The sequence below is a fragment of the Dendronephthya gigantea genome, unplaced genomic scaffold, assembly GCF_004324835.1.
Source record: "Dendronephthya gigantea isolate DGI-Jeju-01 unplaced genomic scaffold, DenGig_1.0 000028F, whole genome shotgun sequence".
Classification (NCBI taxonomy): Eukaryota; Metazoa; Cnidaria; class Anthozoa; order Malacalcyonacea; family Nephtheidae; genus Dendronephthya; species Dendronephthya gigantea.
Window position 1 is genome coordinate 1480765 of NW_021163038.1, and position 27178 is coordinate 1507942.

The window sequence follows — 27178 nt, forward strand, 5'->3', positions numbered from 1 at the left end:
TTTACAATTTCAAATAACTTCTTAGACCAAACTTTAATTTACGCCCATTTCCCTTACCTTCACGACCAGCTCGATACGAATGCATGATACCCCGCGACTGACATGACATTTGCCACGTACGGATTTTCGCTGATCGCCGTAATTTATTCAAGCTATTTTTACTTCCATAATTACATTAGATGTATCTTGTTTATCAGACTATCACTATCAGTATCAGTTTTTGTCAGTTTTAAGCAGGAAGTACCAGCTAAAAATTCCACGACACTTTGTTCATAGATATCTCTGAATCAACTTAATTAAACTCTCAGTCTGTCGCTAAACCATTGTATCGAAGTCTGTGCAAGCTTACGGATGCGCGGTCCCCACACTTTCCGCCTCATAAACGCGTTATCAAAATGGTCCAAGCTTTGATCAAACCTGGCCGTTGTGAATGTGAATTTCAGAATTTTATTATGACTTCTATATTACAATATACTTGCTCGTGCATGCTTTAAATACAGTATACTCAATCGTTTATATCGTCTTTAAATATATCTCTAAGATAAATGCCTGAATATTTTACCACGGGAGGTACAATTAAAGCGCTTATTGGATATAGCGCTACAAAGGCCTGTTAAATCCAGCTTTCGAATTAATTATCCTTTAAGATAGACAAAAAACATACAAAGTATCGCGTATCACAAAAGTAATCCGCGCGCCAACTTGGGTGGCTAGATCCTCCTTTTTGTTAAACCATTCGCAACAAACCAATGTTAATTTATTTACTTTGGTTGCATTCATTGTTTGTTTGCCACCCAAAATGGCGGAAGGCTACAATTACGGATAATGATCACAGCTGCAAGGCCGCATACTAAATTTAATAAACTATAAACACTGGGATAAGCTAAAGCGTTGTTAATTACAGGGGGGACGGTGCTTAGACCGGTACAATTGTGGGACAAGGGTGAAGGGTGCTCCATGCGTCCCCCAGCGATTCTCTATAATCAGTCGTTAGACACAAGTTCTAAAGTACCAATGCATTGAATGAGAATCCAGTCGGTATGCAGAGGCTGAGGAAGATACGAATTTTACACCAAGGAAACAAACAACAACATATACATACTTCTATGTCCTGCATAAAAGCCGAAAATATCTACAAATAAAATACTGGAAAACGTTTTTCAGAACAAATCAAGCTTCATGGCTCGCTCATGCCATCGCAGTCGACGACAACTTTGATGAAGATTGTGTCATCCTTGAGGTAATTCCGCGTATCGACGTCATCGTGGCGGACAAATTTTGCGCCGCCAAAGCTGGCGTTCTTTTCCATCCTTGGTCGCCCCAGGAACGGCTCGTTCTCCGCGCATGGATTGGGTTTGATGCTGAACTTGATGTGTTTACGTTCACTTGCGTCGTCATTTTGATCAAGGAGAAAGAATGTAACTCGGTAATCAAATGGCCATTTCAAAAGAGCATCGTAGGCGCCTGTGAAATAATAAAACTTGCAGCTCAAGTGAAACACTCGAAAATAACCTGAACAGATTCTAAATTTTGCCTCCAGAATTTAATTTAGGTGCAAAACTAGCAGTTTAAACACAAAGCTATTTCATTCGGGCTCTGAGAATAATTTTCTTGGACGAAAGACGGTTGTTATTTGATTATATTTGTTTGCCGTAGCGCCAAGTCGAGTCAAAACATGGTCTGAAACTGGCCCAAAATTTTTGCCCAATACTAGGTATTTTTAAGTCTACAAGTACTCTCAAATTGCTTCTGAAAGGACCATTCTTCTAGCAAAATCTTTCAGGATTTGTGTCAATGATAATTCTTACTCACTTACGCTTATCTTAGCACATAATTGACAACTAATAGTAGCCTTGAAATACGCCAAATTTTAACCACCTGCCCGTGCTTCTCAGCCTCTCTGAAGTTCGCTATTATCACTTGACTTGAACGCCTTACCTTTCAAAACACTGACGAAGATTGACATGTGAGTTCCTTTGCCCTTGCCGTCCCCGTTCAGACAGACGGAAGCGCACAGCCTGTAGCCATGTTTGGATGTCGTAAAAGTCGGACTGAAGAGCGTCTCCAAATTTCCCGCCTTCGACTCCTTGAGTTTGCGCGCGTAGTCCTCGACGCGCCAGATCATCGCGTTGTGCGCGATCTTCTCGAGATCTCCCACGCGGCGGTCCATGTCTTTGATCATGTTCACGTGTTCGACAAGGTTTCCATCGTGCTTGTCCAGCCGTTCCTTGTTCAGCATCGCGAGCCCGTAAATAAGTTTCACGTGATTGATAATTTCGCTTTTGTAATGTTTGGGTAGTTTCTCACGGCTGCACTGTAGAAATAAGTTAATATAGTTCAGGTTTTGTTTAGTTCATATTCAACTACACTGCTTATGAAAAACTCTTGATAAATGCAACATTAATCTCGGAAATGTTAGCCCTGAAATTATATCAATGTTGTGGCAAGAATTACAGCCCGCCTCCCTAAACTGTTGCTCTACAATCCCGTTGTCGAATGAATTCACGCTATATCGCTGTTTCTGAAGAGAAAAAATGAATATGCTTCTTTCGACAAGGGTATAGACAAAATTCGTAGTATACTTACTCGATGTTCGCAGCCAATGCCTTCATAATCACAGTTAATCTTTGTTTTTGGACAATTTTCTTCAATGTGCTTGTCGAGCTAAATAAAAGCAAAACAGCTGTGAAAACAAGCAAGCACCTTGTCCTTGTTAAGCCGAGGTAAGAACTTCCTTTTCCTACCAGGATATGACCAGAAATGACGGTAAAGAACTGGAGCTTTTTGTCAAATAAAAATCCATTTCTCGGTTGAAAGCGAGATATACGACGACCGAGATTCTTCCCAACACAAAACATTTCCTCACCTCATCTCTCGGAATGCTCAAAGTTTTGTCGCATTTATTCGGACAAGGCAGTGGGATTTTAGGGCATTCTTGGATGTGCTCCTTCTTATCTTCTCTCAAATGTCTATCGTCGCAGTAGGAACAAGCGATGATTTTTTTCGGACAATCCTTGTCAAGATGTTTTTGCAAGAATCTTTTCTGGAATTTTGCCCCACAATCGTTGATGCAAAGGATATCGCCGTATTCACAGTTCTCCAAATGTTCCTGTACAAGAAGACGACGTTATTTAAAGAATATTATCGAGACTATATATAGCTCCTTATAAACTGTGAATATTTGCAAAGTAAAATGGAAAATATCAAACCTGTATTTGTTGGTATTCGCCTTCCCATTTGCAGCCCCATTCATGGTTGGAGCACTTCACCTCCAAAGCAAGAATTTCCTTATTGAATGCTTTGTCGACCGTTGCCTGAAGAAGTTCGAATAAAATATTTTATCAGAATATTCTTGAAATTTTGCATGTTGAATTGATGCATAACTTCAATCATCAATTTGTAGGAACACCACGTGTATTTATTATAGATACAGATCTTTCTCTAAGGCCTTCATCAGTGCGATTAATTTTGTGGCCGCGGGATAGAGCAGTGAACTGGAAGGAGAGATGGGGAAGAACGGGGATAGAGAGGAAGAAAAGGAAGATAGTGAAAGAGGTTGATGGAGAATAGCTCGTTTATTGCGAAAGAACTTCTGAAGGGTACAGTGAAGTGCATCTTCAAGCGAAGTCGAATTGTTGCTCGAGTATAAAAGTATATATATAAAAGTATAAAACATCAACTCACTGAGTCAACGTCAATCTTTCCGCGGTCTACAGGGCATCTTCTGTTGTCAGATCTACAAATATTGGAAAAATAACGAGAAATAATTAAAGTCGGCATACTAAAGATATAAAGAATCAAACGAGTATCTTCTAGTTCTATGATATTAACATCCTCGTGAGAAGCCGCTAGCTTCGGCCGGAAACGTTGATAAGATCACAGGTAATAGAAACTGATCAAAAAACTTCCTATCAACTATGTTACAATACGAGCCAATATAAGTTAAGCAGGTGAGCACTTCGGCGAAATTTCAATTGCACGGAATCACGTTTCCAGTTTTAATGAAAAAAAACGCGAGAGATTGTGAGAGATAAGCCGCGAAAAGTCGATAATTTTGAAGAGTAGTATAAAGTGACTCGAAAGGGTATAAAAGTAATCTGAAAATTCGAGGGAGCTTCACGATTAACAACGGCAATCTTGTTTTCAATTCAAATTCGTTCAAGTAATCAAGATAGCTTTATCCCTGCCGATTAACAATTCGTTCATATATACCGAAAAGCTAGAGTGTTTTCAGAACGTTAAGAGCGGCACCTATTCCTCTTTAAAATAAATATTTATTAATAATTGAATTTAAAGGTTCCTAACAAATATTAATCCTATTTAATGCATTTGACAACTTACACAAAATAGCTGCAATGAAAACGCAAATAAGTACGTTAGGCCGAACCTCAAGTTTCAACAAACCTTTGTTGTTGTCGAGAGTTTCGTGAAAACGTTTTGAATAAAAAAAGACATCTGATCATGAGGTAATTTTCATATTCAACGGCTTAGCGAGGCGATAGCAATTAAAACATTACAACATGTATTATCCAACGTATACATTATATAATAATCATTGAATTACAAAGATATTCTACGGCTTCTTCATCTATTTTCAAAGTATTTTACTCCGAAGACTGAAGTCATAAATTTGAAATGGCTATGTGTGTCTTGTTTATGCCGTTGACGCCGTTGTCAATTTAATTCTGTGCCGGCCTCGCGAATCTAACAGTTTTGAGGCTTTTCTTCGCTTAGTAAAACCGATTACCTTCGGAACGATATGAAGGTTTTCTTTACGTTCAAGAATCGAGAGGCTAGCTCCAGTCAAATTCACAAACAAAAGAAACTTTATGCCAATATCTACGTTATTTTGCTCCATTCAAGCCTATATAGGCCTTGTTTGGATCATCGAAATCTTCATTTTTGGGTAAGGTTTCAACCAAAATTAATGGCAAAGGAAACTTTTCTTCCCATTCAGAGCAACCTTTGAGACTTTCCCAACTGGGAACTGGCACTGAAGGTGATCTGCCAACCCGTATAAGGCTAGTTTTAAAAAGCACTATTTTGCGTGACTTGGACTGAAAGGTGTCGTAAATGAAGTCACATTTGAACCACATTGAATGAGCCTACCTTTTTATTTCGGTTTCAAAACAATGCGAGCACACTCGATGACCACATTCTTCAAGCAAAACAGGGTATCGGAGAACTTCATCGCACGAAGGACATTCGTATTTCTTTTCCAACGGATAAACAAACAGCACTTTGAGACGTTCCTTCAAGAACTGTGGGATAGGACTTACAGACGACTGGCTTCGCACACTTCCCAAGCTATCGGTGATGCTGTTTCGACTGCCTTTTGATTTTGAGCTTTGAACACTTTGTTGGCTGCCCGTCATACTTTTCTAGAGTTGAAAAAAGACGGCTTTGATCAGTCAAATAGGACAAACACGCGAGGGAAGAAAATTTTAAAACGCCTTCTTCCCTATGTTTTCATTTACGTACTACCCGGCAACGTTGCTCAGGCTAAGGAATATTTTTAGCCATCAATTTTGTTGAATAATTAATGGGGGGAAAATTTACATTAAACGAACTTTGACGGCATTTTCGAAAGCCGTTGAGAACAACTTTGTTCGAAGAAGATATATTCTGAATAGAGCATTTAAACTTGATAGGTTTATAAGACCTTTTGTTTTGACTGAAGACGTATTCTATAAGGCAAAATTCTGCCTGCAAATTGTCAAATAAACACTGTTTATGCAGCTGCATTGCCTCTGTTATATTCCTCATTAATGCAATATGTGAAAAGACGGATCGCTTATTGAAGCACCTGCATGTAGAAAGAACCGGTTGCCATAATATAAAAACATTGTGGCGTGAGCTAGAGCGCTGACGATTGGCGCTGCTTCTGATTGGTCAATACTGAAGCTAGCATGCAGTATGAGTTAAGGCTCATTTATACACTTGCGATTTTTCCTGCGGCTGCGATTTCAGTATGTGCGATTTTCTTCATTTGATAGATGTGAACGAGTGAATTGGTTACTGATGTTCAAATAAAGGCGGTGTTACACTATGCAACTTTCCTTGCAACTTGCAATGTAATTCTACCCCTGAGGCATCTAAAGTTGACAAATACGAACATTTCTCACGATCTACTAACGTTTTCTTAGCATTTCGAACACTCTTTACTAATTAACATCCCTCGAAATTATAATTGCATTGCAAGTTGCAAGGAAAATTGCATAGTGTAACAGCGCCTTAAGAGTTCTTATTCATCATAGCATTCGTAACTTATTACTCGTTCACATCAATCAAAAGAAGAAAATCGAACGTAAGCAAATTCGCAAGTGTAAACGAGCCTTCTTTACCCAGTCAATTACAGAATAACACGTTTAAAGAAACCGGCCGAAATGATACCCTGAACCTTGGCCGGTCTAAAACCTGCCCGTCAAGTTTGAAGTTGACTCATTTCCAATTTAATTACAATTGTGGGATTGTCTGAAGTTTCGACAATTAAATTTCAGCGATCACGATAGGAATTTTCAATTCTGGCCGATAATAGGTAAACTCTTTGGTTGAAAGACGTTGTAAAAAAGTGTAAATTTCACCTGCTGGTCTCTCAATTTTTGCAAAGAACCTTGAAAGCTTGGTTGCGCTAGACTTATATGTTCTAATGTGACGACCATGCACATAAAATCATGTGAATTAATTATAACCGTATTATACGTGCTTTATGGCAATATCTCTCCAGGGGACAGGCCCCTAACTGTATACAGTAGTCCCCCGCTAACTCGAACTCGCTTAACTCGAACTCCTCGCTAACTCGAACTAAATCCAATTCCCCTTGAATTTGATAGTGTTTTTTATAGTAATTTACTCCGCTTAACTCGAACTCGCTTAACTCGAACTCCTCGCTAATTCGAACAAATTTTGTTTCCCCTTGGTCAAATATATCCGGTTAACTCGAACTTTGGTTTCGAATCATAGATCAGCAAACTTTAAAATGTGAGAAGATAGAATTTTGACAACTGGAAACTATCAAAATAACAACAAGTTAATCAGTGTATAATTGTATATAAATGCTTATAAATTTTAAAAGATTTTGTGTGGTGCTACGGTCGTTATTGATCTAACTTTTTTAGTTCCTTTTGTATTCTTTCGATCTTTTTAATTTTAAAACGTCGTCCACTCTCGCTGACCATTCATATTGAGAGGCCTGGTATCCCTTAAAGAATGATTCGATTGGATTTTATTTCCTATTGTATTACTTATATAATAAACGTAATCTGACACCAACTCCGGTTAACTCGAACCCCCGGTAACTCGAACAATTTTTCTTTCCCCTTGGGAGTTCGAGTTAGCGAGGGACCACTGTATTTTGCATAGTTAAATCCTAGTTAACTCAGAAATACACGACTCTGATTGGCCAATTCTGTCCTTAACTACAGTTAATAGTTAACCAGTCTTTTATACAATCCGACGGCCCTTATATCTTGACGCCCCTTTTATCCCGACGATCCGACGCCCCTTATATCTTACCCGCGGAAAAGTGCGGCATAGCTTTCTTCTGTTTGTATGTATGCCATGATTAGTTACTAAGTGACTCACTAGGAAGGGGATATATTTGTTTTTTAATTAAAAGGCATATATTATATTTTCATGGGCAGCTATGAGACCTTGTTTAATGAAGAAGAACAGTGTAAATGAAAAAAATATATTTGCCGGGTTTGTTTCTGGAGGTCAGTCGAACACACTAAAAAGTGACAACGATTGCTTCCTACATGGCCATATCCTACTATGCAGAAAGCAACGTTTCCCAGCCATGCCTGCCTCAATCGCGAAGGGGCATGGGTGCAAACTACTAGAACACCTTCTCAGAAACTAGAAAGATATCATATCTGCTTAAAATTGACATGCGAACAAAATGATTCAAATTCTCCTCATATCGGGCAGCTGTAAATGCTTGCAATGCCAAACGTTTCGAATGATGTTTGATAAGTATTCATTTCATCTGTCAGTCCGCGTGTCAACAAAATAGGCCTCTGGTCATTTCTGGCAATTATCAACGAAGTCATCTACGACCAAACCTGGGTTTAATTTACTGATTTTCAGATAACAAAACCAATCTTGTTAATCGTCTTTGACAGGTTTTTCACGTTCAGTTACAAAGCGATGTCGGCATACTGATTTGAGCAAAGGAATTTAAATAACATGACATAGCTATATATGCTTTTTTCTCACCTGTTTTCAACGGTTTGCATTGAAGCATTTTTATTTGTGTACATGTACATTGTGAAAATCGCCACATTAAAAAGCATCCTATAACTTGGAATTTGAATTTCAATGACGTTTAAAAAGTACTACGTACGAATATTTATATTTAATTCAACGTCATCGGTTGAGTAATTGATGTTTTATTTCCAACATGCAGAGATGAGTTATTTGTTTCCTCTAAAAAAATCGACAGAGTGGATTTTTAACGGAGTTAAATGAATGGTATATGGATAAAAATCGTTCCGATCGACACCTGGGATGTTTAACTAAGATGTTTGCAGCTAGCGGCGGTCTCGCTTCGCCTGATTGCAAAACGACGCGTTTACTTCAGCTGTCAAAAAACGCTTGAGAGTTCATGTAGACGCTTGTTCGCTCACCTGTGGAGTGGGCGATGAAATTCCATTTTCTAAGTTCTCCAATTCCTGGTTTACCATTCCTTCATCGTCCGAAGCGGGGATCTGTTCATTTTCCGAGTCGCTCATCTCGCTTCTATCTGGCGTAACAAGTACACGTCGTCCTTGATTTGAATTAACTGCAGCTGAACCTTGTTCTTCGCTGCTTTACAGCTATGAAACTGCGCAATGAAATAATTGCGAAAATGATGAATAAATTTGGAGCCCCTTGAAGAAACGTGGGCTAGATTGTTTACGGGGGGTTGCGCTAAATTTATCTACGCGTTGATACAAATAATCTTCAGTAAATTGAAATCCAATTGTTGACACAAAATACGCGTAATCCGATGCAAAACTAACTCTCGAATCACATTCAAAACCACGGGGAAAAAATGGGGCATTCATTGTTCATCTTTATTAGGATGAAGTAAATTTAGGAATTCGTTTCCTGCTGCACTTCCCCCCTGAATGGAAGTCGATTTCATCTCTTGCCACCTGTTTCTTAGTGCTTATTTGTCCAATGAAGTGCTGAAGTCGTAACCTGTGGGTACATTGTTGGCATGGCAATGATACAAATTGTAAAACAGCGGTCATATCAGTTGCCATGCATCAGGAAACAAATGAACTCCAACGGTACACCTCGATTCGTGCGCGTGGTAAAGAAATCTTCAAAATTCGGATGGTTTTGACTGAGGTCTTAACATTAACTACGCCAAGAAAAAGACAGTTGTTTAATCTTTCATTATTGCTTGTTTTGTCGATTACAGGTCCTTTGTTCCTTAATTTGAACAAGCAGCATAGAATATATGGCTCTTTATTATAATTGCTTTAAAAAAGTGGGCGATTTAAATAAATTAGTGCAGTGAGCTTCTGGATGGCTCAAGCTATTCCCTCGTCCAGAATTCAGCAAGGGACGGATCCATAATTTTGGCTGACTGATGCGATATTTTGAACCATACTCCTGTACCTCTAAGGGTCCATTAACAGTGGCGTAACTGGAACGATAATTGGGGGAGGGGGGGTGTTGAATATACACACATTCAGTCCTGAATATTCATATATTCACTTCTAAGTGCAATAGCTTACAATGTAAATCCGTCGGGCAAAATTGAATATAAGAATAAGTCTATATTCCGGAATGTTCGACCTTACCAAAGTCGAATATACCACATTAACAGATTATTGACCGAGCGTGAGGTCTGAGTATGCAAAAATCTTGGTCTGATATTTCACAGTACAGACTAAACAAGATAGGTGAATAATCGGTTTATTATATGGCTGAGCCTGAACTGCATGAGATTTCGGGGATACTGGTCCAGATACGGAATATATACGGACCATGGTATGGGTTTTGGGTTTATGGGTTTTGCGGACCGGTCGCCAATCAGAATAGAGGATCTTGAAAAGCCACATAATAATCTGGTACATTCGACCTTGCCGAAGTCGAATATACCATATTCCAATATATTCAACATCCACTACCTTTTATCATGTCAGAGTGTTTACCTTATCACAGGCTAGTTATCCGCGGAGCGTAGGTAATAAAACTCTGGTTACGAGTTTGACTAGTTATCCGTTTTGCGCATATCCATGGGCGAATAGACCTTTCCTATTTTAGCTTTCAAGCGCGCGCGCAATGCGTGACGGTAGTTGATTATCGAGGTCAATTTGCGTTGTGATTTCGCCATGTTCAGGAGCGACTTAGTTTAACGAAGAAGCAAAAACAATCGGCAGGGTTTTCGCACAAATAAAATCGCTTCTAAACAGAGCGATATTGCAACTCAAAGTTGCTTGATAATCAACTACCGTTACGCATTGCGCGCTTGAAAGCTAAAAAAAGGGAAAGGTCTGTTCGTCATGCGAAGTGTGTGGAAGCAAAATGCCTGGGTATGAGATTGGCGAGACACATCAAATCACGACATCCAAAATACGGCGAACTATGACACACCAAAACCAGGCTTTAGTGAGACACTCCATGCCTTACCGCAGAAAAAAGCCAATTATGTGCTTTTAATGAAACGCTTGATGCCAATGACACTAATAGGCCCCTGGATGTTGTTTAATTGAGCCACGCCCAATATCAGCTACGGTACCTGCACGTCCACAGCGTGGCGTACTCGAATTACCAGTCAGGCAAATGTAAACAAACGCCGTGTCTATTTTCTGAATGCATTTCACGTCTGTTGGCTTCGATAATGGTTTTACAACATGCAGGTCTGTCGTTTTAACAAGCCCGTTCTGGTGTTCTTCTCTGTCATATTGTTAATTTTTCTCTTCGTAACGTACAGTATCACTCAAAAAGACAACCTCGGGGATTTCGACGGCAAGAAATGGAGGGAACAAAGTGTACTTCTAGACACGCAAACATCAATTGGTAATCCGCATGGGGCTAGATCGCTCAAAGAAACAGATAAGTCTGTGTAAGTAATGACACAAATCTTGGTTAAAACGTAACAAGTTTTGAGAACTTTACATCGTCGAATTATATAAATGTTACAATATACTTCGCAAGGTTTAGTTATTCACCACACATGTGCTAGACGGCTCTAGTCCGGTTTATATGGTTCGTCTGTCATCGGTTTTGCCAGTAATACAATTATTCTACAAAGCTAAGTTTAGAATACCGGTTGAGCTATACTTTGTGTGTACCTATTGCATGTACGGGAGTGAAACACGATGTTCCTCGGAGTGGGTACAACTGTGTATAGGAAGTTGTAGGGTTATTGAATCAATTTTACAGTGATGTTTACTAACTTGACACATCTACTGTAATCATAATAGCGTGGTGTGAATTTCATCGACTACCTAAGATTTGTGAACCGAACTTTGACGCTTCAGAGTCAGTTCGTCCAAGACTATAGTTGGTGAAAAATCTTTTCAATTAACTGTTGGGTTAAGAACCTCGCCATCACCACAGTCAAAGTTCTGTTTATATTTTGTACAGGTAGCCTGGCTTCCCACGTTCACCTAACATTCAGCTAGGCCAAGTTTATCATCTCATTTTGCCGTGACGCACTACATGAACGAGGCTCATTCTCATTGCGGCCATAATAACGAAAATTCAGTCAAAGCAGAAAGTCATGTATCGTTTATAGTTCGTCTACTGTCTCACGTCTATTAGTTTGTATTCACATCATTACGAATCTCCTTGATAAATGAATGATTTCACAATAAAAGGATTACGCTACTGTATATTCCGAAGTTTCAAACAACGGGCTCTCGTGCGGTCGCATTTGCGAGTGAAATATGAGATATTTTATGGCTTTGTTTCGAAGGATCATCCTCTATTTTGTCACGATTTCTTGACACATAATGTCTACGTTCACCGCCAGTTTCCGTCAGTTTACTACCGAGCTAACAAAGAAAGCAACTCAAACTGCGTTGGCGTTTAGCGTCGTTCAGGTTTTGCGCGCCGATGCGTAGCAAAATTAGATACATTTTAAGTGATAGCACTAATGGGCTTCGCGATCTTAGCTTATTATGCTTTCGAGTTTCGAGCTTAACTCATTCATTGTGAGAATTGAACTACTCTTGGGAGTTGTTATGATTCTCTCCCCGGAATATTCAGAGAGTTTTGCAAATGCGATATATCACTGAAGTCAGTAATTGTTTATAGGTTGTTTGGTTGACAATTTTTTGTTGCTTATGTAATTCAGTTAAGCGCGATTATTGGGTGCAGTCAACCGGCCAACTACCTTGGCATTGCATGGCCATATCAATCAACCTAAGGAAATAAAACTTCGTATATAAAATATCAAGAAAAGATTTCTTTAATAGCGCATATTTTATGTTTATATATACAAAGCAGCTCAGATATTTGTGTCAAGTAAGGATTAAATTAAACTCCTTTTAAGAAAATACTTGGCTGTTGTAACATCCTAGCCATATAGGCATAGCAGCTATACACCACTTATTTGCATGTCTGCGTAAAATGTGGTGAAGCTTAGCGGGAAAGCGATTGTCTCTCGCAAAAGAGAAATCGACACGAGGTTCGCCAACCAAAGACGTCTTATAACACAACGGTATTCACTAGTTTGTTGGCAATGCGCCTATACGCGCCCCACTAAGTATTTAGGTCAACAAAATTGTCGGCATCTGTTGTCAAAACGTTAACTTCTATCAAACGAGTTACAGATGCTTTCTTTAATAAAGTCTAATTCATCTGTACAATGCATTGTTTAAACGCAATAGTTTTTTATTTCTTGACATTTATCAAAAGAAATAGATCGAGGTATAAATTGCAGGTGTACAAACCGGCTTGTTTTTTAAAGGAAAGAAGAAAGAAAACTCTTTTAGGGTCAAGGCGGAAATTTCAAATCCACTTCATAAAGAGTTGCTGAGTCGTATCAGAAACAACAGCTGTGTTTTAATAAAAAAGGTGGTAACAAAACACAGTTACTGGAGTGAATGTAATGCACCCCCCTTGCATAGTCAAGGAAAGAAGTTTACGACTCCCCCCGTCATTGTGGGTGAGCCAATCTCTAGTCTCAACTCTCTAACACAGGTGTATATCTTTATAGCAAGGTTTCATCGACGACATGCGCTCCGGGGAAAACTGCCATCGACGTTGCAGCTGTGGTTTGCGGAGACCGTTCGAAGGAAATAATGAACATGGTGAAGTCTGTTCTGATTTTTACCAATCATCAAGTACACTTCCACATCGTCTCGGAGCGGGATTTGCAGGAGGGAATAAAGAGATCATTTGACAAGTTTCCTTCCAATGTGAAGGAACATTTTGGTTTTACATTGTATAATTTATCATACCCTCCTGGGGAGAATATTGCAACCTGGAAAAATCTCTTCAAAACTTGTGCTTCGCAGAGACTGTTTCTAATGGTAATTCCATGCACGCATTTTTTTAAACTAGACAAGCGAATCATATATTTTGCTTTGGTTAAAGTTTACTGCATTCACTTCTCAAAGGCCTGCTGAGGCCAGTTGTATTTCTGACACCGTTAACTGGGATTTAACTATGCAAAGTGTAGTTAAAAAGTTTTATACAACCGGCTCCTGTTTGGACTAAATTTCTATCTGGACTTTTTCAAAGGCAATTCGAACCCTTTGAAAGTTCAAAACGCAAGAATCGGCTATCGGTTCTCGAGCGAACATAAAGGTTTACTTTACTGTTAACTATTAACTGTGCTTCTTTAACAGCGGCGAAATGAAAATATTTCTGATCAATGGTTGCAAAATCAGATCAAAGCATACTAGATATATCTGCCTGGCATTCCAGAATTAAGTAAACAATATTAAATATCTCTCATTGCGTTTCAGGACTTCATAAAAAGAGACAAAGTTCTATATTTGGACACGGATACGTTGCTTTTAAGTCCGGTAGAAAAAATTTGGCATCATTTCAGCAAGTTTAACAAGACACAGCTAGCCGCGATGACGAGGGAAGGCGAACTTGCATCGTTGAACTGGTATCATAGGTTTGCAAGACATCCATTTTACGGCAAACTGGGTCTTAATTCTGGCGTGATGCTGATGGACCTACGGAAACTTCGAGATTTGAAATTTACACAGAATATAATTGAAATATACAGAGAGCATAAATATAATATAGTGTGGGGAGATCAGGACTTGTTGAATATCTACTTTAATAAACACCCAGGTAAGGTTATGTTTGACCGAATCTTATCCACTTCAAAAACTTTATCTATTCACTCCAGTCCTATCATCAGACATCAACAAACTTTACCCAACCCCAGGACATTATTCTATTTAGATCGAGTGTACCTTTACCCATGTGAATGGAACTACAGACCCGACCATTGCATGTACCAAAACAATTGTCAGTCAGTGTTGCGTAATGGCGTGTACGTTCTCCATGGTAACAGAGGTGTGTTTCATAACGACAAGCAAAAGGCTTTTAGGACAGTTTACGATGCCATAAAAAAGTACAAGTTCGGTGGAAACGTGGAGACGGATATAGTTGCAAAAATACTAAACATGGAAAGTCTGAACTCTGACCGTTACTGCAAACTTATGGCAAAAAGTTTTGTGAAAAATATGCTACAGCCTAATGGATAAAGCCTTCCGATAATCTCGATTATCGATCACGTTACATCAGATAATCTTTGTTGAAGATATCCCCTTTGATCAAACCTTTGTTGCTTTGTGGAGATAGTTAAAAACGGGAAAAAAATGGCGGCAAGGAAAAGCGATTTTGTGCGACTCTTCTAAATGTTTTCAGCGCAATGAAATTATGCATGATGCAGCATAGCGCTAAAATATCCAGATTTTATAAGAGGTTTATTTATTTGGAATTAGCTAAAATACACTTTATTTATTATTAAAATATTTGTAAAGTATTTTAATTAAATGGACGCGAGCTGTAAACGCGTTTGCTGTGATTACAGTCTAACGATACGAGGAAAATTGCATTCTAATACGCTGCTTAACCACTTTAAAGAACGCCACGAATGCGGCCATTGAGTTTCAAGTATAGGACAGTAGCGTAAATCGCGCACACGGGAATCAACTTAGGAAACAGGATGGGAATAAGCTCAATAATTGCTGATGTTTTCAAACACTCTCTAGTATGCGTCAAAACAGAAGTGACCTTCCACGAAAATCTGCACCTCATCTTTGCCTCGTTCTGACGTGACTGCTTAGTTATACTGGTAGGGTGGGGCTCAGCCTTGGCTACAAGGTCTCGCACGGGGGAAGCGTGGAACTATTACGCAATGATATTTACATCAAATGGGACACGGGGGCAGGGTGGGGGTTTGTGAACTCCTGGTCACAGAGGGGTGCTCAAAAAAGGGTGATAGAGAATATCAAATCGAACTTTGCGAATTTTGCGGAATTCTTTGGGGAGAAATTGGTTTACTACCTTCTTGCCTTACTGAGTCTTATCGTTGAGGAAATCATCATAATAGCTATTTACAAAAAGGTGTGGTTTAAAAAACCTAGTTTTCGCGAAACTTGCGAGTTTTCTTCAACTTCCTTGCCCTGCCACAAGCCGGTGTTTTTGGAAGGCCAACTCTTTACACATTTGAAGCACAACGCAGCGTGCATCATGGGACTTCATCGGCTTGAAATCGCACGTGAAATAACGGCAACCTTTCCATTTATGTTCTTTTATGGACCAAGACACATAAATCAGGCTCTTTTTTCGAGAGAATACGTTTCAACTTGGTCCGTGAGGATCGCTATATAGGTGGGTATACATTGCAAGTTAGCAAACTAGAAAACATCCATCAGAAAGAATGAGACTATAAAGGACCCCACTTGCAGGACCCCACTGCAGGACCCCACTGAAAAACACTATAAGGTGATGTGGGTATCCTGGTTAAATATAATAATAATAATAATAAAGCATCAATCTGAAGGAATTGGATCCGACAAAATTGGATCTTGTAAACAAACCTTTAGTTGATAATCTCTTAGTGTTCAGAACACCAAAAATTCATTTCAAACACAAATGGTTTTTTTTTACCTGACATCAGCGCCTGGTTGGATGTCAGAGCTTTGTTCTGGGGCGCCAGGTTTTGCTTTCTTTAACATGTTGATAAACAACTGAGCTCTTCTGCGACGTTCCAGCTGAACTTGGCGTCGAAGCGACGAGGTTGTTGACTTCACCTCTTCCTCGAGTCGTTGAACTGGAAAAGTTGTACAAGATGTCGGTCAGGGATTCTACAAACTTTATAAAGGACACAAAATTCGATGAAATCACCGACAAACCTTCCTTCTCTTTCTCTTGCTTTAGTTTCATTGCTCGTTCTTCCGCCATGACATCTTCCTGTGTTTTGGGACCCTGAAAGTTTTCCTCGGGTACTTCATGTTCGCTACGTGGAGCTGCACCCTGGAATTGAGTTTCATTACTTTGTGTTTTCATTGATTCAAAGCTGTCACGATTTTTTAAAATTCATACCTTATCACCCTGATTGTCCGTGTTGTCCTCTTCTATCCCTTCTTCCTCGCTTTCATCAGCCTTAGCTGTTTTGTATAGAATATTGCTGCGATATTCCATCACGGGTTTATTTTGGTCTTTTGTCTTCTTAATCTGAAAGCTCACCGGTTTTGAGCTAGGTACCAGTACCCCGCTCTTTATGTTGTCGCTACCCTTGTTCCCAGACTCTACAGGGTTCAGCTCGAACTCTCGAATTCTCGTCTGGTAGTACGTGTAATGGTCACTTGTTTCATTGATAAAATCAAATCTGGAACAAATATTGGATTATAATCCAGCGTTACTACAGAAGGAAACCTAAACTAAACTAACTTCATTTATACTGGATAACTTTATCAGTTCTAAACTGTTCTTCTTTGAGGTCCAGTAAGGATCATCTCTTATTGATCCAGTGTTACTACAGGAGGTACCCAAACTAAACTAACTTTATTTATACTGGATAGCTCTATCAGTTCTAAACTGTTCTTCCTACAGGTCCAGTACAGAAAGAAACCTAAACTAAATTCATTTCTCCTAAATCTCACCTCGGATCATTCTTCGTTCGTATATTCTCCTCGAAGTGTTTGCCGTTTCGCGCCACATACTCGGCGAGTTTGTCGCAAATTGGTTTTAAATCCGGGGGTGGTGGGATTATCGGTGACCCGGCCATATCAGTACCAGGGTATGACGGCAGGGAGGTTGCAGGATAATTGAGGTTATTCTGATAGTACATAGATGCATGAGGGAACTGTTGGGAGGCTGAAATGCAAACGTACTATATTTGATATTTGGCCTCAGTTATTCAAAGCAGATGCACTTTTAATTTGGTATATTTGAGTACCATTTCAGCGCGCTGCCAGTTAATGAGATGAAGTGTTTTAACAGATATATTTTACTTGTGTAGGAAAGACCATGTCCCATGATGCATCAAACTACTCTAAATCGACAACTTACCATTACCGTTTAGTGACCCAACGCCAGGTGGTGGAGGGGATGATCGAGGGATACCGTGGTGCGCATATGGATAACCAGGGAAACCTGGAGGGTAGTTGGTGGTTTGATCCTGCATGTTCATATCTGCGAGGAAGTTGTCCGCTTTGTCGGCAAATGAATTGCCCCCTGGTGTAGCGTCTATATAATTATATTTATTATAATAATTATATTTATTATCATAATTATCGTCCATCTATTTGGCATTGCAAGTTTAATCCGTTTTTTCTCACTTTTCCTAGCTATAAGGCTCGTTTTTATGTGCAATTTTCTTCTTTTGATGGATGTGAACGAGTGAATTAGTCAGGGATGTTCAAATAGAAGTTCTTGTACATCAAAGCACCGGTAACTTATTACTCGTTCACATCTATCAAAAGAAGAAAATCGCACATAAAATCGCAAGTGTAAACGGGCCTATTGGAAGACCTATGTTCCTACCTGGATTGACAGCGGTCCATCCAGGGGGGAGTGGAGGAGGCTCTAAAGGAGGGATGTCTGTTTTTTTATTCGATGTGATGGGTTTTCGTAAGGATGCGGTGAGCAAAGGATGGAGTTCCATTTCGCCATCGGAATCTTCAGATTCTTCTTCCTCTGAGAAAGAAACAAGATTTTAGAATTTGAATTTCGCCTGAATAGGGTTTAGGCGCGGAGCCTGAGTGATCACCTTCTTCTGCGGGCGGTGTGGCAGGCTTCGCGGGTTTGTAGTTTCCGCTACGCACGGCCTTCAGGATGAGCTTGTAGTAAGGATTGAGGCGATGATCAAATTGAAGAAAGTCAAACTGTGTATTCCCCGATTGCTTTGCCTTTACAACAATTTCCATTTGAGGACCGTGATCTTTTATAAAGAACGCCGTTTTCTCGATGATAACATGCAACTTCTCCGTGTCCGGCTATAGGGAAAACAAACAACTTTCTAAGTTCAATTGGTTCGCAATAGAATGCAGAGCATGAAATGGGAGAAACAGAAACTCAAAGTACGTTTATATGCTTCGATTTCTGGCGCCAATTTCAAAGCACACGTGAAAAAGCCAGTTCTACTTAAGTTATATTCCGATTCTAAAGCAAGATTATAATAAGTATTTGTTTACAAAGTGTTTGAAACTGGTATTGAAAGACGAAGCATTTAAACGTACAATTAATCAGTATTTAGGTTGATACTTGCCAATCCAACTACGATTTCGCTCTGCAAAAGACTTACTAAACCTCTATACTACACGGTCAGAAAACTGTTTAAAATTGTCATACACAAAAAATACTCTCAAGACAAAGGGTTATACGTTTATCTCATATGCAACTAAGGGAACAAAAGAGTAATTTTTTTGCATTTATTTAATAAAATACCAAAACTCGTTACGTTCAAAATAAGTTCAAATAAAAAATATCACAAAACCACAGTTCATGAGCATGGTCGCTAAAGTCGTCGTCCCTCAAAAAGGATTTTTAAACTCTGTCTCTGAATACTTCAGTGAAAACTACAGTTTATATTAAACAACAGTGTACACACTACTATATTACACAACATAAAAAGAAGAGCAGAACTGCTCAATTAAATCTTCCCGGACTACATATGCATTCACATTGACTGCAAAAAACGAATGTCGCTTCAAAACTCCCGAGGATAAAAAAGTATGATGAATCACGATGTTTTTTCAACTCTTTCCTGTTAAAAGGCGCTGGGCAGAAATGAATCCTGTCAAACAAGTGGTTAGTATTTGAACGACAAACTACAAAACGAATTTCGTTCAGTTTTCTTCAACAAAATGCCCTTCTCAGCCTTTAAAAAGAGAAAATGTTTGTTTGGAATTAGTCGATGCGATTGTAATATCGAATTTTATCAAGTTAACATCGAATGTTATCAAGTTTTTAGGATGAAAAAAAAGTCTGGTCAACAACCTTTCCTTTTAAAGTTAAAAAGTAATGTACAATTAAAAGTGTCTACTTTTAAATAGGATTTCAGCAAATTTGAAATAGAAAATATTTCAGCAAACCATGTTAAATTACCAACTGAAGTTTTTCTTTCTTGCTAGGTGCAATATGAATGTGTATTACCATACCAAAACTTGGTTCCTCTGTTGTATAAATCTGCCTCCACTTGATTCCTAGCATCAGTAACTGCACTTTGCCCACCTATTTGCTTATTTTTCAAAAGAGAAAACATGGCAAACAAAACAATGCATCATATACAATATGGTACAGTCTATCTGTCGACTCACCACTTCCATATCAGCTGGGATATCTAAGGCAGCCGGAGGAACAAACACCTCTACCACTTCTTGGACAGGATTGTGTTCTGTGAATTGTTGTTGTTGTAATTGGGGTTGCTGCATTTGTTGCTGTGGTTGAAGTGACATTATGGACGGCTGCTCCTGTATCGATGGAACTGGTCCTATTTAGTCAAAAGCAAATATATTAGCATGAAAAAAACTACACATCAAACTTTATTTGTGTTGATTCATTTCAAAATACATAATTTTCCCAGATAATTTTCCCAAAACCCTGTTAAATGTTAATGTCTCCATTAATGTGTTGGTTGTTTAGACAAGATGCTGTGCTGATGCAACAGAGTATCATGTAAAACATTTATCAAATGTGCTAAAAAGTTTTAAATTTTTCCATAATCTTACCAGTTACTCCTTGTTCTTCAGCATATGTTGAATAATATTGGCCATATGTTTGTGGTAAATCATAGTTATACTGTTGGTAATAAGGTTCTGTATTCTGCTCATTGTATGTCATTCCAACAGCACTGTATGATCCACTCTCGGAGGCAATTGCAGCTTTAAACCTCTTCATTTCTTCCTCTGAGATGGAGAAAGACAGGTCAAATTTTGCACACAAAGTAATGCAAGGCATTTCGAAACTATAATTGTGCTGAACCACATAAATATGAAAAGTTGTCGGTTAAGGAAGATACTTGCCTCCATCATCCGAGTCTTCAGCATTCTCTAATGCCTGGTATCTTTCTTCATCGCAGAGTCTCTCGATTGCCTGTTCATCTTTAGACAGCTGCCAGTTGCTATCATGATCTGAGGATCCTTTAGATATGAAGGGTGAGATATCTTCCAACAGAAGTCTTCCATCAAATCTAGTGATCGATTGTTAAATCAGGTATTTATATGGAAAGCAAAAATATGAACTGCAATTTTCCTACATGGAAATTTGAAGGAAATGTATGACACAAAACAAAATCTTTATGTTGCAAGGGAATGTCTTTGTCAGGGAAGTTAGAAAATTCTTTTCAATAAGTAAAATAGTTGGTATTTCACACACACCATCAATTGAAAATACGTAATTATAAAATCTTGTGTTTAATCACCATGATTGCATAATAAGATCTGCCATCTGGTGTGGAATTTGATCTACAGTAGTCATTTTTTTTAAAGCTTCTCTTTCAACAGCTAAAGACAGCATTGGATTTGACAAATCCACTTATTTTTTATTGATTCTTAAACAAACAAGAGTACGCTTGTTTGTAGTATAAAGTACACTACCAACATTAACTATTTTAATTACACCACAACTGATGGTATTCAATCAGACAATTAGTTTGTACCTATCGATCATAAGCGATTCATCTCCCATCCATGGTATCAAATGCCTTCCCTCATCGAAATACACCGCCTTAATATCATCACAATAGACGTTACAAGAATACCCAAAGACCAACAAGTCCTGATCTTTAATGGCCCTCTGGCCTCTCTTGTCTTTTTGACCAACCCTTCGCTGCACGTGTTGTTCGCGGCTTTTTTCCTCGAGTTCGTAGTCAAATTGGCTCTTAAATAACACAGACATTACTCAAGCTCTTCGCTTGGCGTGGATGTACAGATCGGAGGCAAAGAAGCATTCTAATATGGCAAAATAAAAGCGTTCTCTATAAAAAATTTTCGTCTCATACTTTTCGTAAATTATCACAACTTTTTTTTGTTTTTGTGATCATCTTCGCTCGGTTGAATACAATGAGAAGACTGGGATGGAGCATCACTGATCTCACAAGCAACATATACCGCTGGACTAGTCTCCGATAAATAAGGCTAAACCGCTAAAGTTCGTTGAGTTTAGGTTTCCTCCTGTAGTAACACTGAATCAATAAGAGATGATCCTTACTTGACCTCTAGGAAGAACAGTTTAGAACTGATAGAGCTATCCAGTATAAAATAAAGTTAGTTTAGTTCAGGTTTCCTCCTGTAATAACACTGGGTCAAGAAAAGATGACCCTTACTGGACCTCTAGGAAGAATAGTTTAGAACTGATAGAACTATCCAGTATAAATAAAGTTAGTTTAGTTTAGGTTTCCTCCTGTAGTAATACTGGATCAATAAGAGATAATCCTTGCTGGACCTCTAGGAAGAACAGTTTAGAACTGATGGAGCTATCCAGTATAAATAAAGGTAGTTTAGTCTAGGTTTCTTCCTGTAGCAATACTGGATCAATACTGGATCAATAAGAGATAATACTTGCTGGACCTCTACAGAAAGAACAGCTTTGAATGGTTGAGATAGACTGTATCAATAAGAGATGATCCTTGACTTTTAAACTGACTACAAGAAAGTTAGTTTAGTGTAGGTTCTCTCCAGGAAGAACAGTTTCATTTCGTTCAGTTATAGAACTGACGTGAAAGCATCACTTGACAGGACCTGTGGCTAAGTGTAACCACTGGCCAATCACAAGTAGGATAATTAAAAAATCCTAAAAACCTGCCGTAGTGTCTAATCATGAGTACGCGGTGATAAGCTTTTCTCTTGCCGGTTAAAGTAACGTGAATGATATAAATATAAACTTTTGAATTAAATTGAAACTGAGGAAGGTTTGGCGCTCAATTGCTGAGATATTATTCACTTCAAAGGTAAAGAAATTTTCAACTGAATTTGACGTTAGCTTTTTAACATATTCCGTGGGTTCTTGTGTTGACGTGGTATATTTTTTCTTTGCAAAGGAAAACGTATTGGATCAGCCAATAGTTTTCACTTCCTAGACTGTGTCTTTGAACGCATGTTTCCCAGAGCAATAACAATAATTTACCATATATAATCTTTAGTTTTTATAATCCTTATTCCCTTTCCAATCAAGATAGTAGAGTAACTATTGGATGACGGCTTGGAACTTAATTTCTTATCAGTTATGAATCCGTTCACGGCGGCTGTGGCGGCCGGCGCTCTGACTGTTGGGGACAGGAAAACTGGACGACCGAATAAAACGAAAGAAGAGTTGAAAAACAGCAAAGACGAAAATGAAGCGAAGGAATCTATACACGATAAGGGAGATGGCAAATGCAAGAAGGAATGCATAATATTGTAAATAAAACTGTGATGTAATGGTACTATTCGCTACTTTGAAACTGCAGGAGCTGGGCGCAAACACTGACCTATACTAGAGGTCTAATATAGATCCGGATCTAATATAGGTCAGTGGGTACAAATTTGTAGTGCAGACAGCGGTGATTCATTCGCACAGGTTTATGGGAGTTATGGGATGGTTAGACATTTTAGGCAAATTTGGTGATATAGTATGCTAATATAAAACTCACGTGAATATAGTCTCGAATAAAAGCAAATTCTATAGTGGCCGAAAATAAATTCCCTAAAATACCTTCTTATTGAAATTTGAAAAGAAAATGCGGAATTGCAAATGTTTATGAATTTGGCGAACATTTGGCGGTCACAGTCAATTTTTTAATATTATCTTGTTTTGTTTAATGTGTAGGCTTTGATCTGAAAAATCTCGTATATGAAAAAATATGATTTTAGAAGCAATTTCTTTTTTGAAAATGGATATCTGTAGTCCAGGTACGAAATCTTCCGTTTACCCTCCCCACCCACAGGACGAAAATATCACAATTTTTATAAACAACGCCATTTCGAAATTTCATTTTATATTCCAAACATTTTTCAATGTTTTCGTTTATAAAAACATTTTAAAACATGTTTAACGGTGTCTATTTTTCGAGACCATTGACATTTATGATAAAAGGAGGAAAGGACGTGCTTTTTTCAAGAGGCAACCGGTCATTTAGCGGAATCTTGATGCGATTTGTACAAAGTACATTGGATACAAATCGGTCGGTTAGCAAAAATGCAAACGTTTTGTGCCAAAATGTTGACCTTTTAGCTCATTCCAAATCGATTCCGGTGGTTTTGAGGCTAAGATACTACCAGAGAGGGTCTGTTAGTTCTCCTTCCAATCTTAAATCGTGGAGGAAGCGTTTATGGACAGTAGTTCGTGGGGTCTTCGTGGCAACAGGTGGTTTCGTTTGGCTGATTATCTTTGCAGCCTATTTCGCCCTGGATAAAGTTACAGTTGACGTGTTGGAGAATGACAAGACTGCTGCAGCAAACACGCTTCAGAAAAAGCTAGCTGAGCATTTTTATAAAGAAAAACACGAAGCTGAGATCTTGAAGAAGGAAAGTGCACTTGATTCTGTTTGGGAAAAGTTAAGCAAGGAAGAAGAGATTAAAGAAATTTTTGGCCAACCCTTGTACGTTTGTGGCTACAATTATAGATTTATGAGCGATGCCCAGGATTTGAGAAGAGTGGATGGAAAAGAGGAAGAAAAGGATGAAAGGGAAAGTTCTAAGGAAACATTGAATGAATCGACATGGGAGGCAGGGTGCTACATTGAGGGTCCTAAGAAGATGGGGGTTATGGATGTTAAATTTGAAAAGCACAAGGAAGAGTGGATTCCTGTTTCCTTGCGTGTGGAAACCTTGGAGAAGACAGGTCATGTCGTTAGCAACGTTTCTGCCTCGTTACCAAATGGAATCACAAATTTCACCAGACTTTCAAATTGAATCCATAGTTAGAAATCATTCAGCAATGACATTTGCACAGGGATAATATCTAATGCATTTGATGCTACAAATGAACATGAAACAGAAAAACACAAAATCAAAAATTACTTTTCACTTTCAACTTTTCGGTTACCAAACAGAATCACAAATTTCACCAGACTTTCTAATTGAACCATAGTTGGAAATAATTCAGCAATAACATTTGCACAAGGGTAATATTGAATGCATTTGATGCTACAAATGAGCATGAAACAGAAAAGCACAAAATCAAAAATCACTTTTTACCTTCAACTTTTAGGTTTTATTAAAAAATTGTCTCATCTACGGCTATTCGTCAATAATTTATTACCATCTACACCTATTTAACAAGCCAGAGGGTTGTAATTTAGGAAATAAATACAAATTTAATGTGTGAATTATATAAGCATTGAAAACAAGCACTAATAAATAAAATATTGTAAATGCAAGGAATAAATTACAATTAATTCTTATTTGTCACTTGCTGGGGCCGTTTACAACAGCTTTTATAACTTGATCCTGCCTCCAATTCAACGGCATTTATCGATCAAAACAAACTGATCCAAAAACTAGTTTGCACTAGTAACAACATGTGAATATTTGTTTAACAATATTATCTTGTTACAAACCGTTGGACTCAAAGGTTACCTGTGAAAAAGACATGATTTTTGAGCATTTGTTCTCACACAATAGATACTTGTATAAATTTATGAATCATGAATTTTTTTCTAGCATCATCATAAAAATCCATGGAGATTACTTAGTATGTAAGAGTGTTTTCATGTGGAGAAAACCGGAGAAAAAAATTGTATCACCCACCTTTTTGGATTTCAGAGGTTTTCCTTTAAGCATACCATAAATGATGGATGAAATCACAAGAATAAATAGGAAATAACTTGTCACTTGCAAATGAAGGTTTGCCTTGGCCCGTTCATCCTACACAGAATTATATTTGTACATTAATACTATAGGAATTTTGGCCTCAATATACCTTCATTTTTAATACAATTATTTATATTAGTTCATGTATTATGGGTCATCGCTTTTATGGTTTAAATCTCGAAGTAAAAACTATATTTCCTACCACTGAAAGCTTCTCACGAACTTCAAGGTCGACCGGATGTTTAAAGTAGATAACTGCACCCGATTCACATTTTGAATGTTGACTTTTCTTTGTCAGAGCTTTCATATTTGTCAATGAACTAAATGAAGTTGAGTTACAAGTCTCTGGCTTCCTAATAAAAAGAAAACTTTAGAAATACACTTCACCAATACAAAACGTAACTCACAGATATAGACTAACTTGAAAGCATCATCAAACATAGGTTACAATTTTATTGTTTAGTGTCACCAGAAGTGTTAACAATGCATATACTTGTAATTCTAAACTGCTTACCTGGTAACGGATATTATAATATACAGCAATGTAAAATTAACAAAACTCATCATTAATAATATCATTAGAAATATTTTATTCATCATACCATTCAGGAAGTGCTTCTCGAGGTGCAAGAATTGTGACGCAACTGTGAAAGTACCCTTGTGGAAGTTTACATAAATTATTCTTCTTGTTACACTTTCTCTCTGGAAAGCAAAACATTTGCATCACAACTTTGAAACATCCGGTGTGATACATTGCACAGTTCATATACCTTCTGTGTCCCAGACTTTTGACAGCGAAAATGTCAAATTCATTTTTCTCCTGAAAAGACCTGAAAAAAATTGGGGATCAAAACATTATTTCATTCACAACCAGTAGCATATTGCTGCTAGGTGAAACTGCTTCAAATCAGTTATATATTTTTTCTTAGATGATCAAAAAATACATGAATTGCAGTTTTCATATTGATAAGTAAAATAGTTTTGCAAATACAAAGTAGGACTTAAGGTGATTGGTCTATTACCTAATTACCACTATAGGTTATCCTTACCAGATCCAACAGTAGGTGCGTCCATCAGTGCCGTCAGATGGGTGATGTTTCCATGAAGAAAGTGATCCTTATTTCGGACATGGACACCAATTTTCAACGGAATTGAAATCAGCTGTAGACCATATGTTGAAGTTGGGGATTCATATTTTGAGTTCTGGCCTCTTTTCTTTGTACCATTAATAGACTTCGGTCTGTGTTGATTGACTTTGCTATTGACTTTGTCAATGCAAAACTGAACATTACTAAGACTTGTTAAGAAATCATTCCAATCCTAGTTGAACAAAGAAAAACTCATCAATGACGGATGACCTCACCTATGTACACCTTTTATAGTATGTCTGACTATCTGTAAATAACCATAGCTCAATTTTGCACATGCTACAATCGTATACTACCTTCTCAGCTTCAGGATCAACGACATCGTTATTGTTAACGTAATAACCCAGCCAGAACAGTGCTATAGCCAAACAGCACAGGCATATTGTGAAAACAACACAAGGTGGTTTTGACACAATAAACGCCGTTAAATTCCTGCAATAACGTCGAGGGAGGTCCAAAAGCATTGCTCCTTTATCTGATCGTAGTTCTGGTCGCCTTTAGATGGATTGTTTGCTGTTTTTTGATGTTTTCTTTTGGCTTTCGGAACAATTATCAGTTATCGATTGGCAGCCATGTTGGCACGTCAGCAAAAGTTGTACTCAGTCTCCCCAGGAGTCACACAAATTATTATTATATTTAACCAGGATACCCACATCACCTTATAGTGTTTTTCAGTGGGGTCCTGCATGATACAATCATATTACTAATATAATAATTTAAACGTAACTTCTATCATATATACAATTTTAAAATACCACATAACAACATATGAATAAATGTTCTACGTTTTCTAATAATCATAGACATAGACATACACAT

At 38.1% G+C, this 27178-nt stretch overlaps 4 protein-coding genes across 6 annotated transcripts; 1 reads left to right on the forward strand and 3 right to left on the reverse strand.

Annotated features, from left to right (window-relative positions):
* Positions 1-427: 427 nt before the first annotated feature.
* LOC114523649 (TNF receptor-associated factor 4-like) lies at positions 428-8708 on the reverse strand. The gene is made up of 8 exons (XM_028544636.1): positions 8628-8708; positions 5110-5381; positions 3685-3736; positions 3210-3314; positions 2867-3109; positions 2587-2664; positions 1939-2314; positions 428-1464 (listed from the first exon to the last, which is right to left on the reverse strand). Exons 1-8 carry the CDS (start codon positions 8682-8684, stop codon positions 1178-1180), a joined length of 1470 nt encoding a protein of 489 aa, XP_028400437.1. The 5' UTR covers positions 8685-8708; the 3' UTR covers positions 428-1177.
* A 1986-nt stretch (positions 8709-10694) lies between these two features.
* LOC114523651 (glucoside xylosyltransferase 1-like) lies at positions 10695-14985 on the forward strand. 2 transcript variants are annotated; one of them, XM_028544640.1, is made up of 5 exons: positions 10695-10856; positions 10931-11062; positions 13163-13478; positions 13917-14256; positions 14371-14985. In XM_028544640.1, the coding sequence occupies exons 1-5, from the start codon at positions 10810-10812 to the stop codon at positions 14673-14675; spliced, it is 1140 nt and encodes a 379-aa protein (XP_028400441.1). In that variant the 5' UTR covers positions 10695-10809; the 3' UTR covers positions 14676-14985. The 2 variants fall into 2 exon arrangements, with proteins under 2 accessions (XP_028400441.1, XP_028400440.1); XM_028544639.1 differs by having other exon boundaries at positions 10697-11062; positions 14371-14983.
* A 5-nt stretch (positions 14986-14990) lies between these two features.
* On the reverse strand, positions 14991-21466 carry LOC114523650 (splicing factor, suppressor of white-apricot homolog). 2 transcript variants are annotated; one of them, XM_028544638.1, is made up of 12 exons: positions 21080-21466; positions 20445-20611; positions 20151-20327; positions 19740-19912; positions 18191-18416; positions 17965-18117; positions 17497-17667; positions 17082-17295; positions 16522-16807; positions 16332-16452; positions 16087-16249; positions 14991-15799 (listed from the first exon to the last, which is right to left on the reverse strand). In XM_028544638.1, exons 1-12 carry the CDS (start codon positions 21316-21318, stop codon positions 15778-15780), a joined length of 2112 nt encoding a protein of 703 aa, XP_028400439.1. In that variant the 5' UTR covers positions 21319-21466; the 3' UTR covers positions 14991-15777. The 2 variants fall into 2 exon arrangements, with proteins under 2 accessions (XP_028400439.1, XP_028400438.1); XM_028544637.1 differs by having other exon boundaries at positions 17491-17667.
* Positions 21467-24612: 3146 nt separating this feature from the next.
* On the reverse strand, positions 24613-26935 carry LOC114523860 (transmembrane protein 248-like). Its single transcript, XM_028544903.1, has 7 exons — positions 26656-26935; positions 26261-26531; positions 25982-26041; positions 25814-25913; positions 25414-25564; positions 25149-25265; positions 24613-24977 (listed from the first exon to the last, which is right to left on the reverse strand). The coding sequence occupies exons 1-7, from the start codon at positions 26821-26823 to the stop codon at positions 24951-24953; spliced, it is 894 nt and encodes a 297-aa protein (XP_028400704.1). The 5' UTR covers positions 26824-26935; the 3' UTR covers positions 24613-24950.
* Positions 26936-27178: the final 243 nt, after the last annotated feature.

Coding starts and splice junctions, on each gene's coding strand:
- LOC114523649 (XM_028544636.1), bottom strand. CDS start 8,684: ATGGTAAACCAGGAATTGGAGAACTTAGAAAATGGAATTTCATCGCCC. Junction 5,382..8,627: donor TTTCATCGCCCACTCCACAG/GTGAGCGAACAA, acceptor TTTCAACTCTAG/AAAAGTATGACGGGCAGCCA. Junction 2,665..2,866: donor TGAGCATTCCGAGAGATGAG/GTGAGGAAATGT, acceptor GCTTTTATTTAG/CTCGACAAGCACATTGAAGA.
- LOC114523651 (XM_028544639.1), top strand. CDS start 10,851: ATGCAGGTCTGTCGTTTTAACAAGCCCGTTCTGGTGTTCTTCTCTGTC. Junction 11,063..13,162: donor AAAGAAACAGATAAGTCTGT/GTAAGTAATGAC, acceptor ATATCTTTATAG/CAAGGTTTCATCGACGACAT. Junction 13,479..13,916: donor CGCAGAGACTGTTTCTAATG/GTAATTCCATGC, acceptor ATTGCGTTTCAG/GACTTCATAAAAAGAGACAA.
- LOC114523860 (XM_028544903.1), bottom strand. CDS start 26,823: ATGCTTTTGGACCTCCCTCGACGTTATTGCAGGAATTTAACGGCGTTT. Junction 25,914..25,981: donor AAAAGTCTGGGACACAGAAG/GTATATGAACTG, acceptor TTTGCTTTCCAG/AGAGAAAGTGTAACAAGAAG. Junction 25,565..25,813: donor CGAGAAGCACTTCCTGAATG/GTATGATGAATA, acceptor TCTTTTTATTAG/GAAGCCAGAGACTTGTAACT.
- LOC114523650 (XM_028544637.1), bottom strand. CDS start 21,318: ATGTCTGTGTTATTTAAGAGCCAATTTGACTACGAACTCGAGGAAAAA. Junction 20,612..21,079: donor GAATCGCTTATGATCGATAG/GTACAAACTAAT, acceptor ATCGATCACTAG/ATTTGATGGAAGACTTCTGT. Junction 16,250..16,331: donor GCAAGAGAAAGAGAAGGAAG/GTTTGTCGGTGA, acceptor CAACTTTTCCAG/TTCAACGACTCGAGGAAGAG.